A 15,372-nucleotide genomic window follows, 5' to 3' on the forward strand; every position below is an offset into this window, starting at 1 on the left:
ACTAATGTATTTTTCAACTCCTTATATATAAGCCATTTGTTCATTTTTTTTATTGTTTACTTTGAAATGTCTATGCAAAAGACTTTTGGTTAAAAATAACAATTAAAATGAAACAAAATGAATTTTTGTTTTTATTGTCGTATTTTATTGTTTATTTCACATTTGAATTGTTTCTATATGTGATTTAGTTTTATAGTTTCGCGATTTAAAAACATATTTTAGTGAGAATTTGAAAATTATAATATCTAGATGGATTTTATTCATAAATAATTTGTTTTCTGTATGTTATTCATTTAATCTTGCCATGTATTTCTTTCAAATCAGTGTCAAACAAAAAGGGTCTTGAATAGTGGACAATAGTCTTAATTAAAACAATTTTAGACGATATTGTGAGCTGCTTTTAGAATATGAAAACTCGACTTGGATAATTATTTTAATTATAGTATTGTTAAATATAAATTTTTTATTTAAATTAATGAAATCACTTTTTTTTTTCCTTGAATCCGCTACAATATTACTAATATTACAAATAATTTAAAACTAAGAAAGTATTTTTTTTTCATTTGTAAATCAATATCATGATCTTCTACCTTGTAGGTCAAAGGGTCTTATTTAAAGGAAATTATCTCGGGTTTAGGAATTCTAGGTGATTAGCTAGGGAATTAGTTATGTGTCCCAATAATTTTGTTATGTTTTTTTTTAATTACTCTCTATATCTTACTTATTTTTTTAATTGTCATTTTAATTCGTCTCACTTAGTTTATATTATTTTTGAACAATGACACACTATTTTTTTAATCTCTTTCATAGATTATAACTTTTCTTAATTTCATTCCTACAATACATGGTAATAGGAAATTACCACGTATTGTCATTAATTACAAATACTTATTTTTTTCTTAAAACTCATAATTTTAATAGGAAATTACCCATATCTGTCAAAGATGACATTAATAGGAAACTACCCAAGTCTAGGAATCGTAGATACATTACGTGGTAATAAGAGTGTGACAAATCACGTGTAATCTTTAGAGATCTTGCATGTTGGTGATGCCCAGGTAATTAATACTCCCTTCTATCATACTTTCCACTAGAGCAGTTCAAAAGTCATTCAATCTGAAAATTCGATCAGAAATCAAAAGTAAATTGACCAGAAAATATTTTTCTTTTTTAGGTTTATCGAATCGACATTATCCGACCTGAAGCTATACCCGAACCGGTTGACAACCGAAAATGGGAAAACTAAACCCGGGCTGTAACCGATTTTTTAACCGACACATAACCGTTAACCGACACTCAACTTGCATAATTATTTTAATTATAATATTGTTAAATATAAATCTTTTACTTAAATTAATGACATCATTTTTTTTCCATGGATCCGCTCCGCAACTCTAGTGGACTTAGTCAATCTCAACACTAGACCCGTCATGTCTAGTGGACTTGGTGAATCTCAATACCAGAGTTGATATTTCTAAATTGATCACAGCTACTAAACAAAAAGGAAAGCTAGAAAATTTGTGATGGACGTTGCTGAGAAAAGTCTATTGAAAATAAAACATATGCGTGTCTACGATGGAGACGTGATGAGTTTGTTAACTAGAGTTGACGTCTATTGACTTGGTGGATATATGTAGATGCTACATTGGATCACCCGTAAGCATAACCAAAAAAAAAAAAAAAATGTCGATTGTAGGTAGATCCTTATCTTTCATCTTGTTATGCCTTTGTTTGAATTCAACCTTTTTTATAGAGCTGATTATTTGCGAGCTGCCCGCCTACCCAATAGCTAAACATGGTTGCCAAACTAAATGTGGGAACGTAACAGTTCCCTACCCGTTTGGCATTGGTTTAGATGGAAAATGTTCACTTGATTACTTTTACAACATAGAATGCAACAATACTCACTATGACCCTCCAAAACCCTTCATAGGAACAAGTAACCTGGAAGTGCTAGATATATCCATTGATGGTCAGTTGCGTATTTCTAACGAATGGACGTCGATAAGACTAAATGCCAAATATCCAATTGTATTTTCATACACAGCCAACAAATTAACTGTCATTGGTTGCGATAATTATGCTCATATTGTGGGTCCCAACTTTGAAACTGGGTGTACCGTTGGATGCTCCAATCTCTCGGATGTGATGAATGGATCATGTTTAGGGATTGGTTGTTGCCAAACCTCCATCCCTAAGGGCTTAAAAAAATATAAAATAGTATTACGTAGTTATAATAGTCGTAATGTTAGTACAGTTAACCCTAATGGCTATGCATTCTTAGGTGAGGATGATAAGTTCAGCTTTGATATTTCTTATCTTAGTAGTACTAACTTATACAATGAAACAATAAAAAAAATTCCGATAGTTATTGATTGGTTTATTGGCGAAGGCCAAACATGTATGCAAGCTAAAACGAATATGTCTTCTTATGCTTGCCAATGGAATACTAATTGCATCGATTTTGAGAGTGGTTATCAAGGATATCGTTGCAGTTGTCTTCCAGGTTATGAAGGTAATCCTTACCTTAACCCGGGATGCACAGGTTAGTAAGTATATCCTCCTATCTTTTTCTAGTGGTTATATTACATTGGTTAGATTTAGACTTAGTTAAAATAGTTTGGGTTGGATCATTTTTGTTGTGTCTACCTTGGGACATGTCATATTCGGATTGGGTTGCGTCTCCTTAATTGTTCGGTTTTGATCGACCCAGTGAATCTTAATCTTAATTTAAAAAAAGTTCATATCACTAAATTTTTCACAAAAGATATTTATTTTGTCTTTATAAAACGTTTTTTATATTAAAAAAAGTACTAACTTGTAGGTAATTATCTTTAAATAATTTGACTTTTATTTATCCTATAATTATCCAATCTTTGCATGTTATTTTCTTCTGAAAGACCTTAATGGTTTCCTTCATCTATCGTAACAAGTTATTCTAAAAAATATTATCACGTGTCTTTTTATAATTGTTGTTATTATTTGAAATAACATAAAAAAAAATATTAAACAAATAGAAGATAAAAATTAAAAATTAAAAAAGGTTATTGAAATAACTTTTTTAAAAAAAAAACATCACACATCCGTTATTGTCGAAGAGCAGCCCGGCCCCCACCTAGCACCATCACCCACCTACCCGGCCACCGTACTGCCACCATGACCCTCCACTTACCATAGACCACGCCTTCCCTTATGCCACCCCACCCTTTCCTTTCCCTATTCAAAAACCACAACCCAGCACATACCCTCAAATTTTGATCTAGCTCGAACAAATATAGTGTTGTGCAACAGCGGAAGCAAGTTCGTCGAACAATAATAAAACAATAAGAAAATTCAATGCAAAATAAGAAATTGACACGAGAGATTTAACTTGGTTCACTATCAATGTAATAGCTACATCCACCGGCACCAAGATCAAATAAATTCACTATGGTCGCAAAGAATTACGTGATGAATCTCAATCACACTCACAAATTAATGGCTCTCTTGTGATCTCTCTCAATTTTCTGAATCATCATATATTAATCCTAAATTGGGAGTTTATATACTATAGCCCAATAAAAGGAAGTTATTACATAATAAACACAAAGTAACCGTCCCAAAAGACACCTCCCGTGAAAAGAAATCACCATTTTGCGAGCCGTGTACAACTATGCGAGCCGCGAAATGGAGACAGAACGCAATCCGCACCCCGCGAACCTCCTCTTTGACCCATACTCATCTTCTTCAATGGTGCTTGCTAGTTTGAGTCACCATTAACAACAATCTTCACCTTGACGAAAACTCGTATTCAACAAACGATCTCATCAACACAAAGTGAACATATCTCAAGCCAAAACCCGATGTAAAGCTCATGCATAAGCTGTACATCCCGATAAGTCTTCAACCAAGACTCATCCCGACAAGTCTCCAACCAAGACCTATCACATACTTGTCACCAAGTATAACAACTCATGATGCTCCACCTTAAGGCCAACATGCCTACAACAGGAGCTCCCTAACACCGCCCCTAAGGAAATCAGCTGGGTTGTCAGCGGTCTCGATCTTCTTTACCTTTACTCTCTTGTCAGTACGCAAGAAATCATACCTGACATCAATGTGCATGGTCCGATCATGGTGTACTTGGTCTTTAGCTAAGCAAATGGCACTTAGACCATCACAATACACCGTAGCAAAATCCTGTGCGATACCCAGTTCACCTACAAGGCCTTTGAACCATATGGAATCCTTAGCTGTAGAAGTTAAAGCCATGTACTCAGCTTCAGTAGTAGACAACGTAACCGAAGACTGCAATGTAGACTTCCAACTAACCACAGATCCACCCAAAGTAAACACATACCCGGTCACCGACCTCCTGGTATCCACATCAGTTGCATGATCAGAATCACTATATCAAGTTACCAAACACTCCTTACCATTCCCATACACAAGACCAATATCAGTTGTCCCTCTTAAATAACGAAAAATTCTTTTCACACCTGCCAGTTCTCTCCCAGGTCGAGCCATGAACCTACTCACAACACTTACAACGTGCGCAATATCCGGCCTAGTACAGACCATAGCATACAAAAAACAACCAACGACGTTGGCATAAGGGACTCTAGACATATACGCCAACTCCCCCTCAGTTTGAGGTGACATAGACAAAGACAATATGCAGCTCACAAATGTTGGTGTACTTATAGGCTTCGACTTCTCCATCCCAAAACGAGATAAAATCTTTTCGATGTAACTTTTCTGAGTCAAGAAAAGCTTACCTCTAGCCCGATCCCTATAGATCTCCATACCCAAAATCTTCTTAGCTGGACCCAAATCTTTCATGTGAAATTCCGAGCTAAGCAACTCTTTAAGTCTAACAGCATCCGATTTATTCTTTGTGGCAACACGCATGTCATCAACATATAACAACAAATAAATCATGGAAGCGTCATCCAACTTACTATGATACACACAGCAATCATACACGTTCCTATCAAAACCATGCGAAACCATAAAAGAATCAAACCTCTTGTACCATTGCCGAGGGGATTGCTTAAGTCCATACAACGACTTTAGCAATCTGCATGCATAGTGCTCTTTTCCTGGGATCTCGAATCCCTCGGGTTGCTTCATGAAGGAAAGCCGTCTTAACATCTACCTGCTCCAGTTTAAGGTCAAAAAATGTGCTACATTCGACAATGGCACACGAATAGAAGTATGTCGAACCACTGGTGAGAATATCTCCACGAAGTCAACCCCTTCTACCTGACTGAACACCTTTGCAAGTAGCCTAGCCTTAAAACAAACTTTCTCAGATTTAGATGATCCTTCTTTCTTCTTAAAAATCCACTTGCACCCTACAAGCTTTCTCCCCTCTGGTACCTTCACAAGTTCCCACACTTTGTTCTTGTAAAGAGACTACATCTCTTCACCCATTGAAGCAAGCCATTGAGCCGACTCACTACAACTAATTGCTTTTTTATACATGGCAGGTTCATATGACTCTACATCATCAGCTACAATCAATGTATAACCTACCAGATTCTCAACAAAGCAATTTCTTCCTTCCATCTCTTCATTCCACCTAACAGGCTTCTTGATAACTCGTCTAGGTCTCTCAAAAATGGTGTCAGATTGACTAGATGACCTCTGATTATACTGCTCCACCTCCTCCCCAGAGTTAGGAGAGGATGGAACAACCTCAGGTTCAGGAGTACTCGGCACTAGAGCCTCAACATCATCATCAATATATTGCACTCGAGGTAAATCAGCAATGGATGACTGATGTACCTCAAGTACTCCATCTGTCTGCAGCAAGTTCTCCCCTTCCTTTCCCAGATTAGAACACTCCCGAGCTCTTCTTGGAATACATGGTGCTCTCATCAAAAGTGACATCCCTACTAAGAATCATCCGACCCTCCGAAGGTGAATAGATCCTAAACCCCTTCACACCATCACCGTACCCAACAAAACACCCTTTCTTCGCTCGTGGATCCAGCTTAACCTCACTAACATGATAATAAGCAACACAACCAAATATCTTCAACTTAGAGACACTAGGGAACTTACCACTCCAAATCTCAAACGGAATTCCGAAATCAATTCCCAAATGCGGACCCCTATTGATGATATAACAAGCTGTCATCACAGCTTCACTCCAATACCTCCTCCCTAGCCCTGAATAAGAGAGCATGCATCGAACTCTCTCAAGCAGTATCTGATTAACTCGCTCTGCAACACCGTTCTGCTGTGGTGTCATCCTAACGGCATGATGCCGACCAATACCCTCATCTACACAGAACTTATTAAGCTCTTCTTTGCAAAACTCTAGCCCATTGCCTGTTCGTAGCTTCTTGATCTTCCTACCCTGTCGATTCTCCACCAAAGCTTTCCATTGCTTAAAATCATTGAAGGCCTCATCCTTTGACTTAAGCAACCTAAGCCATGTGTATCGGGATTTGTCATCTACAAATGACACAAAATAGCGGAAACCTCCCATACCTTCAACCCTAGATGGACCCCAGCAATCTGAATGGATACAATCGAGCACTTCATCAGTAATGTGAGCACCCTTGCTGAACTTTGACCTGTGTTTCTTCCCAAACACACAATGCTCACAAAATTCAAGGTTGGCAACCTTGATTCTGGATAGTGGACCCCTCTTAGACAATAGCTGCATCCCCTTCTCCCCTATATGACCAAGCCTCATGTGCCAAATCTTGGTCATCTTCTGGTGAGACGCCGATGTGCAAACCGCAGAACTAGACAGTGTAACACCCTCAAAGACATAGAGGGTGTTCCTCTTGATACCCTTAAGTACCAACTCCGAACCTTGGTAAATGGACAACTCCCCATCCGAAAACACTCCATTGTACCCCAAATCTTCCAAGGTACCTAATGAAATCAGATTCTTCCCCAAAGCAGGGAAATGCTGCACTCTAGTCAATGTCCTCTTTCGCCCATCATTAGTCCTCAATCTCATGGACCCAGTACCCGTAATCTTACAAGGTGCATTGTTACCTACGATAACTTTACCCCCATTGCAAGACTCATATGTGTCAAACCAATCTCAACGCTGACTCATATAGAACGAACACCCCGAATCTAGAACCCAATCATCAGAAAGATCCCCAGATTAGCAGAACTCACTAACGCCAAGTCTTCCTCTGAATTATAGTTCTCCTTCGGTTTTTCCTCAACTACAGCAGCTTGGGACATGCCCTTCCTCACCGGACAATTAGCACTAAAGTGACCCGTTTCCTTGCAGTAATAACAGGTCTTTCCCACAGTCTTACCAAGTCCCTCATTGCCATTTCTAGCACTCGATCCAGTATTGTTGCCCTTGTTAACCCCCTTTTTCTTTTTAGACTTCCCGGACTTAACAAACAATCCACTGCCACTCTCCCCATTATCACCTATAACTTTTTGACGAAGTTCCCTAGTATGAAGTGCTGCCTTCACTTCTTCTAAGGTCAGTGAGTCTATACCAACAACAAAAGACTCAACAAAATTCTCATAGCTAAACGGTAGAGACACAAGTAAAATCAACGCAGCATCCTCATCATCTATTTTAACATCTAAGTTACGCAAATCTAGTAAAATAGAGTTAAGTTTTTCAAGGTGTTCCCGTAAGGGAGTACCTGACTGCATTCGGAAGCTAAACAACCGCTGCTTCAGCAATAATTTGTTGGTCAGCGACTTAGTCATATACAATGACTCCAATTTCATCCATAGTTCCGCCGTTGTAGCCTGATCAGCGACCTCCGTGATGATATGATCATCCAAACTTAGAAAAATGGTAGAATGAGCCTTTTCCTCCATTACTGCTAATTGCCCGTCAATTAACCGATCTTCCGACCCCGCAGTTGTACTCTCTAAAGCCAAGGGACGCCACATTTGCTGTTGTTTCAACAGAGCCTTCATCTTTATTTGCCATAGCTTGAAGCTATTTTTCCCGGTAAATTTCTCGATTCTTATTGTAGAAACTCCAGCCATTGTTCCACTCAAAAACTCTCCAAGGACTTAAACCTGAGCTCTTGATGCCAATTGTTGTGCGACAACGGAAGCAAGTTCGTCGAACAATAATGAAGCAATAAGAAAATTCAATGCAAAATAAGAAATTGACATGAGAGATTTGACGTGGTTCATTATCAATGTGATAGATACATCCACCAACACAAGGATCAAATAATTTCACTATGATCGCAAAGAATTACAAGATGAATCTCAATCACATTCACAAATTAATGGCTCTCTTGTAATCTCTCTCAATTTTGTAAATCATTATACTAATCCTAAAATGGGAGTTTATATACTAATGCCCAATAAAAGGAAGTCATTACATAATAAACACAAAGTAACCGTCCCAAAAGACACCACTCGTGAAAAGAAACCGCCATTTTGCGAGCTGTGTACAACTACGCGAGCCGCGAAATGGAGACAGAACGCACTCCGCGCCCCGCGGACTGAGGCAGCAGCTTCTCCGCGCCCCGCAGACCTCCTCTTTGACCCACACCCATACTCATCTTCTTCAATGGCGCTTACTACTTTGAGTCACCATTAACAACATATAGGGTAAAATTTAATCAAATTAGATTTAATTTTGGGAAAAATTTTATAAATTTGAGTAAAGTAATTGATCAAGTTTTAATGAAAGAAGACATGTGGGTTTGTTTATATTTGATTTTCTAATGAAGGAAGAGAGAAGAGGTAGACCTTCAAAAGAAAATGACATATAAAGGTCAAATCTTTAAAAGATAAATTTAAGGTCCATTTTTTAAAGTTAATTTATCTGAAATATGGAATCAAATTTTTAAGTAAATATGGTGCATTACACAATTGATTCCATCAATTAACTTTTATTTTATTGCATAAAAATAGTATAAATGTGGTGCATTACACATTTTATTCCATTAATTAAATTTATTTTATTGTGTACTAGTGTTTAATTTGAAAGTTAATTTTTAATTTATTTGAAATTGTTTGACGCATTTTCAAATTTCCTGTTTATGCAAGTACCAATATTCGTGACAATGATGTAACTTTAAACATATTATCGAACATGCGTTATCATGTACATTGGAGGAGGATGGTAAGGATGTGTCGAGCAGCGTTGGTTTAAGGTTTGAAACGATATACAAGGTGCTTAACGTGGAGCAAATAATGCTTCACTAAAGGAGGGAGGGAACCATGCCTTGAATGAGTCAAGGCATGGGAAGAAGATTGCTCGATCAAAACAACGAAAAAATAATGATCAGAAGGCAGCAGCAAGGCTGCTCGTTCGATCAACTGTGCAGTGAGCTGTTAGTGGCTTATGTTTTGATGGCTCGTTCGAGGCAATGTTGGGCTCGTTCGAGCATGGACATAGGATTTTGTTTCTTGGTCAAAATGTGAACGTTTGGCATTGATGTGGGCACATTATTCCTTGTTTAATGTGTTGTTTATCGTGAAGTTTATTGCAATGTTTATTACCATAGTAATTGGGGTGTTACATGTGAGTTTATGATAATTTATGAGGGAATTCTAAGAGTGATGAATACCTTGCCTATAAATAGGATTCATCACTCATAGAAACATACACCACAAACACATATTGTTGAGAGGGCTATTTATTTGTAAGAAACTTGAGAGTGTTCTTCATAGAATTAGTATTTTGATCTTGAGAGATTGTTCTCAATATTCAATATAATAAACTACATTTGAGGGGGAGGTATCCAAGATACCTCATAAACACTTGTGTTCATTTTTCACATGATTTTCATTTTGTTTTTCATTGTTGAACCTCTTTGAGGCTTTTATTTCATTTTCATTTATATAAACTTTTTGTGCACAGATATCGACGAGTGTACAGATGCAAGCAATACTAATTGCTCTCATATTTGCACCAACACACCAAGTAGCTACAACTGCTCTTGTCCGAAAGGATATCATGGTGATGGTCAAAAACATGGAACCGGTTGTATAAGGAATACATCCAAGTTAGCTACAATGTTAAGTTTAGGTAATACACCTTAACATAACTCATGTTTGATTAAAATATCTGTGATATTATATAATTGATAAAACATTATCTTTAACTATGGTTGGAACTACATTTTTGTTCCTAGTTCCTACAATTAAGTTAGTTTGCCTAGAATTGTGTTGTTAGTAGCTAGGCACGAATGCAAAAAGTTTGATTTTAATGCGTTGAAATTTCTCATTTTATATTTTTTATTTTCCTAAAGACTAATCGTACATTAATAAATGAATAAATATACATATTTCTTATATTTCATTAGGCGTATGTTCATTAGAAAAAAGTAAATAAATAAAATTAAGAAAGTTATAGTCATCTATTATTGTTGATAGCTGCCATATCATAAAATATCATTGGTTATTTTACTATTATCTATATCTATATGTCGCATCTAATGAAATGTGTTGATGATCTTCATAAAATATTGCAGGCTTGAGCTTAGGATTGTTATTGTTGTTGGTAATGAGTTTCATATGTTTTAGCACAATTAGAAGAAATAAGCAGATTAAAATGAAAAAGAAATTCTTTGAGCAAAATGGGGGATTATTATTAAAACAACATCTTATTCAGTATGGAAGAAGTACGGAATCATCAAAAATATTTTCAGAGAACGAACTAAAAGCCTCAACTAAAAATTATAGAGATGATCGTATTTTAGGAAGAGGAGGCTATGGAACTGTGTACAAGGGTATATTACCAGATGGTCGTGAAGTTGCAATTAAGAAATCTAAAGTGGTAGGTCATATTCAAGTCGAACAATTCATCAATGAAGTTGATATTTTAACACAAATTAATCATAGAAACGTAGTGAAACTGTTGGGATGTTGTCTTGAAACTGAGGTTCCTTTGCTAGTATATGAATTCATCTCAAACGGCACTCTCTATGAACATATCCATAAAAATAAGGGCATGACATCTTGGCTTACTTGGGCCAACTGCATAAGGCTTGCAACTGAAACAGCTGATGCACTGATGTATCTCCATTCATCTGCTTCAATTCCTATAATCCATCGAGATATTAAATCAGCTAACATATTATTAAATGAAAGCTACACTGCAAAGGTGTCTGACTTTGGTGCGTCAAGGTTAGTACCAATTGATGAAATTCAAGTCACAACATTAGTCCAAGGAACTTTGGGTTATTTGGATCCAGAGTATTTCCATACAAGCCAGCTAACAGAGAAAAGTGATGTTTATAGCTTTGGAGTTGTTCTTGCAGAGCTTCTCACTAGAGAAAACCCTTTGTCTTCCGAAAGGAAAATTGAAGAACGAAATCTAGCAACATACTTTTTGATGGCATTAAAGGAAGATCGCTTAATGGAAATTCTTGATCCTCAACTGGTGAGGGAAGCAAGTGAGGAACAACTAGTTAAAATGGCAAAACTCATAAAGGAATGCCTTAATATTATGGGTAAAGATAGGCCTACCATGAAGGAAGTCGCGCTTGAATTAGAGGGCTTCAAGAAGCAAAATAGGCATCCTTGGTCCAACCAAAACAATGAAGATGAAAACATCCTTATTTGTGACAAAGATCTTTATAGTATTCCTTCACGTAATACAATGGAGTACTCTCAATCATATTCAATGGAAGTTAGTCTAATTTCTGATATAAATCATCCTCGTTAGTGATTTAACCACTCGACAATCTACTAATCTCAATTGCAAGAAATGATCAAACTTATTTTTATTGAGAATTGATAATTATGTAATATTTATACTTTCTTTTTTATCCTACTTTTCTTGGTACCATATAGTAAAACTTATATGAGTGGCCTCTTTTTGCACACAATTATTATTATTATTATTTTTTTGTTAGCAAAAATGACTTTCATAAATAATGTATTTAGTGCTGAAAATTAACTGGATGTTAAAAGGGCTTTGACCTCCTTACCTACTCCCTTCAACTTTAGTTATAACTTTATTCTAAAATCGTCTCCTCACCCTAAATAAGTAAATAAGATGCAAATTGATTTGTGTTTCACATCATAGCATATAAAGGCTATAAAAGAGATATGGTTCGTTGAAAGGAATTCTAAAATGATTGGATATTTAATCTAATCACCAGTATTATCATATTAAAAACATTGATCAATTTTTATGCAATATTAATCACCGCTTCATCTTAACAAAATGTGTAATGCAAATGTTGTTTCAAAAAATAGTAAATTAATTTTAAAATTTATGAATGAATTCCTAATTTGATGCTGAATTTTAGTAAATATGAATGCATTGTTAATTTTATTGGGTTTTTTTTGTGTCCCTTCTTATGTGGAAAAACCCATTTGAAGTGAATTCAAATGTCCATTTTTGTTGCCCGTGTGGGGATATTATTTTATCTTTTTTGGGATGCTTAGGGTGTAAATGTGATGTTGCCCCTTTTATCAAATGATGCATTTTTTAGAGTAAGAAAGTGAGAAACAAATTCTACAAAAACTGCAACTCGTTTTTCAACATTCCCTCCCCACAAAAAAAATCGTTCCCTCGAGTTTTGACCGTTGGATCGTTGTGTAACTTTAGAAGCTTATTGGGGATACATAGGACTGCATTTTGGAAGTTAGATCATTGTTTTGAGCTTTGGTTTTTCTGTAACAACTTCTAGACAAAAACTATTGTTTTTGGGTGATTTCTTCTTTTTTTTCTTAATTATTGCTTATTACGGTTGTTTGTTCTTGGGTAGTGTAACAATCCGGTTTACTTATTAGTAAAGTAAGTTAGGTCATCACGGGGTGTACTTAACACAAAGGAATCATATCTCAACCCATAACCTCTAAAAAGAGGTCATAAGATCTAAACCTAACTATAATAACTGATCTTGAGACCAAAACAGCTAAACCACAGTCCAAAATGTAACCTAAACTACAAAAATCTAAGATTAGCCCACAAAATCAAACTATTATATAATTCTACTATAGACCACACCGTCTCTACAACGACTATTCAAATAAACCAAAAAATCAAAATAGTTAAAATATAATCACTTCAATCGCCCCTTCCTTCCCGCAAGCTATCGATATGCGAGCAATCTAAAAGATAAAAACAACAGTAAGCAACCTAAGCCAAGTGTATCGGGACTTTTTATCAGCAAATGACACAAAGTAGCGGCAACCTCCCACACCTTCAACTCTAGATGGACCCTAGCAATTTGAGTGGATGTTATCGATCAGTGAATCTGTAATGTGAGCACCCCTGCTGAACTTTGACTACTATTTCTTTTCAAACACACAATGCTCACTTTATTCAAGGTTGATAACTTTGACACCGGATAAGAGACCCCTCTTGGACAATAGCAGCATTCCTTTCTCATCCATATGACCAAGCCTCATGTGGAAAATCTTGGTCATCTCCTGATGAGACACTAATGCACAAGCCGCACTAGATAGATTGGGGAAGATTGGGCTTTGGTCGATTGATGCCAATGACTATGATAGATTGGTGTAATTATTATATAAAATTTGACGACGACGACGACGACGACGACAACAACAACAACAACAACAACAACAACAACAACAACAATAATAATAATAATAATAATAATAATAATTTCTCTCAATGATGAATCCGCTGCCCCCCATATGATGAAAAAGTTGGCAGGGGCCTATTTTGATGTTGTTGAGAACAACCTTGTGTCTAGCTACGTACTCACACCAAGACAAATTACCATCCTTAGTTCTACTAGGAAATCACATGCACAACATAATCTGCTAACAATTCCAATCGATGGGCTAGGACAGAAAATGAAGCCTCGACAATGTCGATCTGTTTTATGTTATCGGCTCACTATTCCCTTGTTCACCGAAGGTAGTTTATGCCCGAGCTGCAACACTACCAGGATGAAAATATGGGGGTATCACACAGTTCATTGCTCCAGTGATGTTGGTGTGAAGTTTCGACATAATTTGGTTCGGGACATGCTTGTGGATATCTGTTGCAAAGCTGGGATCTCTATTCGTAAGGAGGCGCCATTGGGGTTCTCTTCGGAGGCGGGGAAAGATCTTAGGCCAGCGGATCTCCTACTGTTTAATTGGGTTCAGGGTAAAGATGCGTGTGTGGATGTAACTGGAAGTTTACCCTTTGCTGGTACAGGAGTTTACTCAAGGGCCCTTGGTGTTTCTTTAGCCAATGCTGCAGAAAGAAAGAGGAAGAAATACACAACTATTGCGAGAAGAACGATTATAAATTCATCCCTTTTGCTTTCTCCACCTTTGGAGAGCAAGGTGAAGACGCCCTCGACCTACTATCAAGGATTGCATCTGTTGTTATGAGCTACTCAAGTATCACCAAGTCTACGGCCTACATTTTCTACAGATTAGCCTTTTGTATTAAAAAAAAGGTGTGGTCAACTTATTGCTCGACTCCCCACCAACTTCTTGTAAAGTTTCTTTCTATGATATAAAATTACCTTATAATAAAAAAAATTAATAATAATAATAATAATAATAATAATAATAATAATAATAATAATAATAATAATAATAATAATAATAATAATAATAATTATTATTATTATTATTATTATTATTATTATTATTATTATTACACCAATCTATCATATTCATCATTGTGAATCGATCAAAGCAGCCTAATTATCACCAAATAATACAAAGAGGGTGACAAACATTAAGTATCATATATTGTAATAATTGTAAAATAACATTATTATAAAATAAATAAATTATATTAAAATATAAATTATAAAACTAAGTTATATTGCGATGTATAATACAAACTACATAGATCAGATATAATGTACTCCCTCCTATTCATTGATTCGGGGACATTTTCTTATTGGGTCAATTTATTGATTATGTCCCATTTCCATTTTTGTTATTCTTTTTTACCCCTTTACCCTTACTACAACAACACAACACAACACAAAAATATGAATTCATTTTATGGAAAAAGAGAGTTTTCCACCCACTTTTAAGTGGTCCCCCATTCTTCTTTGGTTTAGGTACAAAACTCAAATGTCCCTTTATCTATGAATAGGAAGGAGTATATAATACAAACTAGCTATTACAATGTGCAGTTATTAGAAAGATGTTGTGCTATTTTGTTTTTTATTGCTTGGAATTGGCCATAAGGGAAAGGACGCTGCTCCTTGGATGTGTTTAGAAGTTAAAAAAATAAAAAGAAACAAAAGCTAAAGTTCTATAAATTAGAATACATACTAAAAATATAATAAAAGAATTAAATATACCTTTTAAATATCATCATATAATATAGTCAATTTTTTGCACATTACATAGTAAAGAAATCAAAAAAATTAATATCAAAATTACTTGGTAATATAAGCCGGTTTGAAGTATAATAGCCCTAATAAAGGCTACTTAATACGTAAATTTACAAATATATTTATTTTTTTCAAATTTAACCAT

The 15,372-nt window shown here is 35.8% G+C and overlaps 1 protein-coding gene across 1 annotated transcript; it reads left to right on the forward strand.

Moving 5' to 3' along the window:
* The first annotated feature begins 1,664 nt into the window (after positions 1 to 1,664).
* On the forward strand, positions 1,665 to 11,886 carry LOC130823644 (putative wall-associated receptor kinase-like 16). The gene is made up of 3 exons (XM_057688354.1): positions 1,665 to 2,545; positions 9,812 to 9,979; positions 10,425 to 11,886. Exons 1-3 carry the CDS (start codon positions 1,684 to 1,686, stop codon positions 11,618 to 11,620), a joined length of 2,226 nt encoding a protein of 741 aa, XP_057544337.1. The 5' UTR covers positions 1,665 to 1,683; the 3' UTR covers positions 11,621 to 11,886.
* The last annotated feature ends 3,486 nt before the right edge of the window (positions 11,887 to 15,372 follow it).

The sequence above is a fragment of the Amaranthus tricolor genome, chromosome 9 (genome assembly GCF_026212465.1).
Source record: "Amaranthus tricolor cultivar Red isolate AtriRed21 chromosome 9, ASM2621246v1, whole genome shotgun sequence".
Taxonomy (NCBI): domain Eukaryota; kingdom Viridiplantae; phylum Streptophyta; class Magnoliopsida; order Caryophyllales; family Amaranthaceae; genus Amaranthus; species Amaranthus tricolor.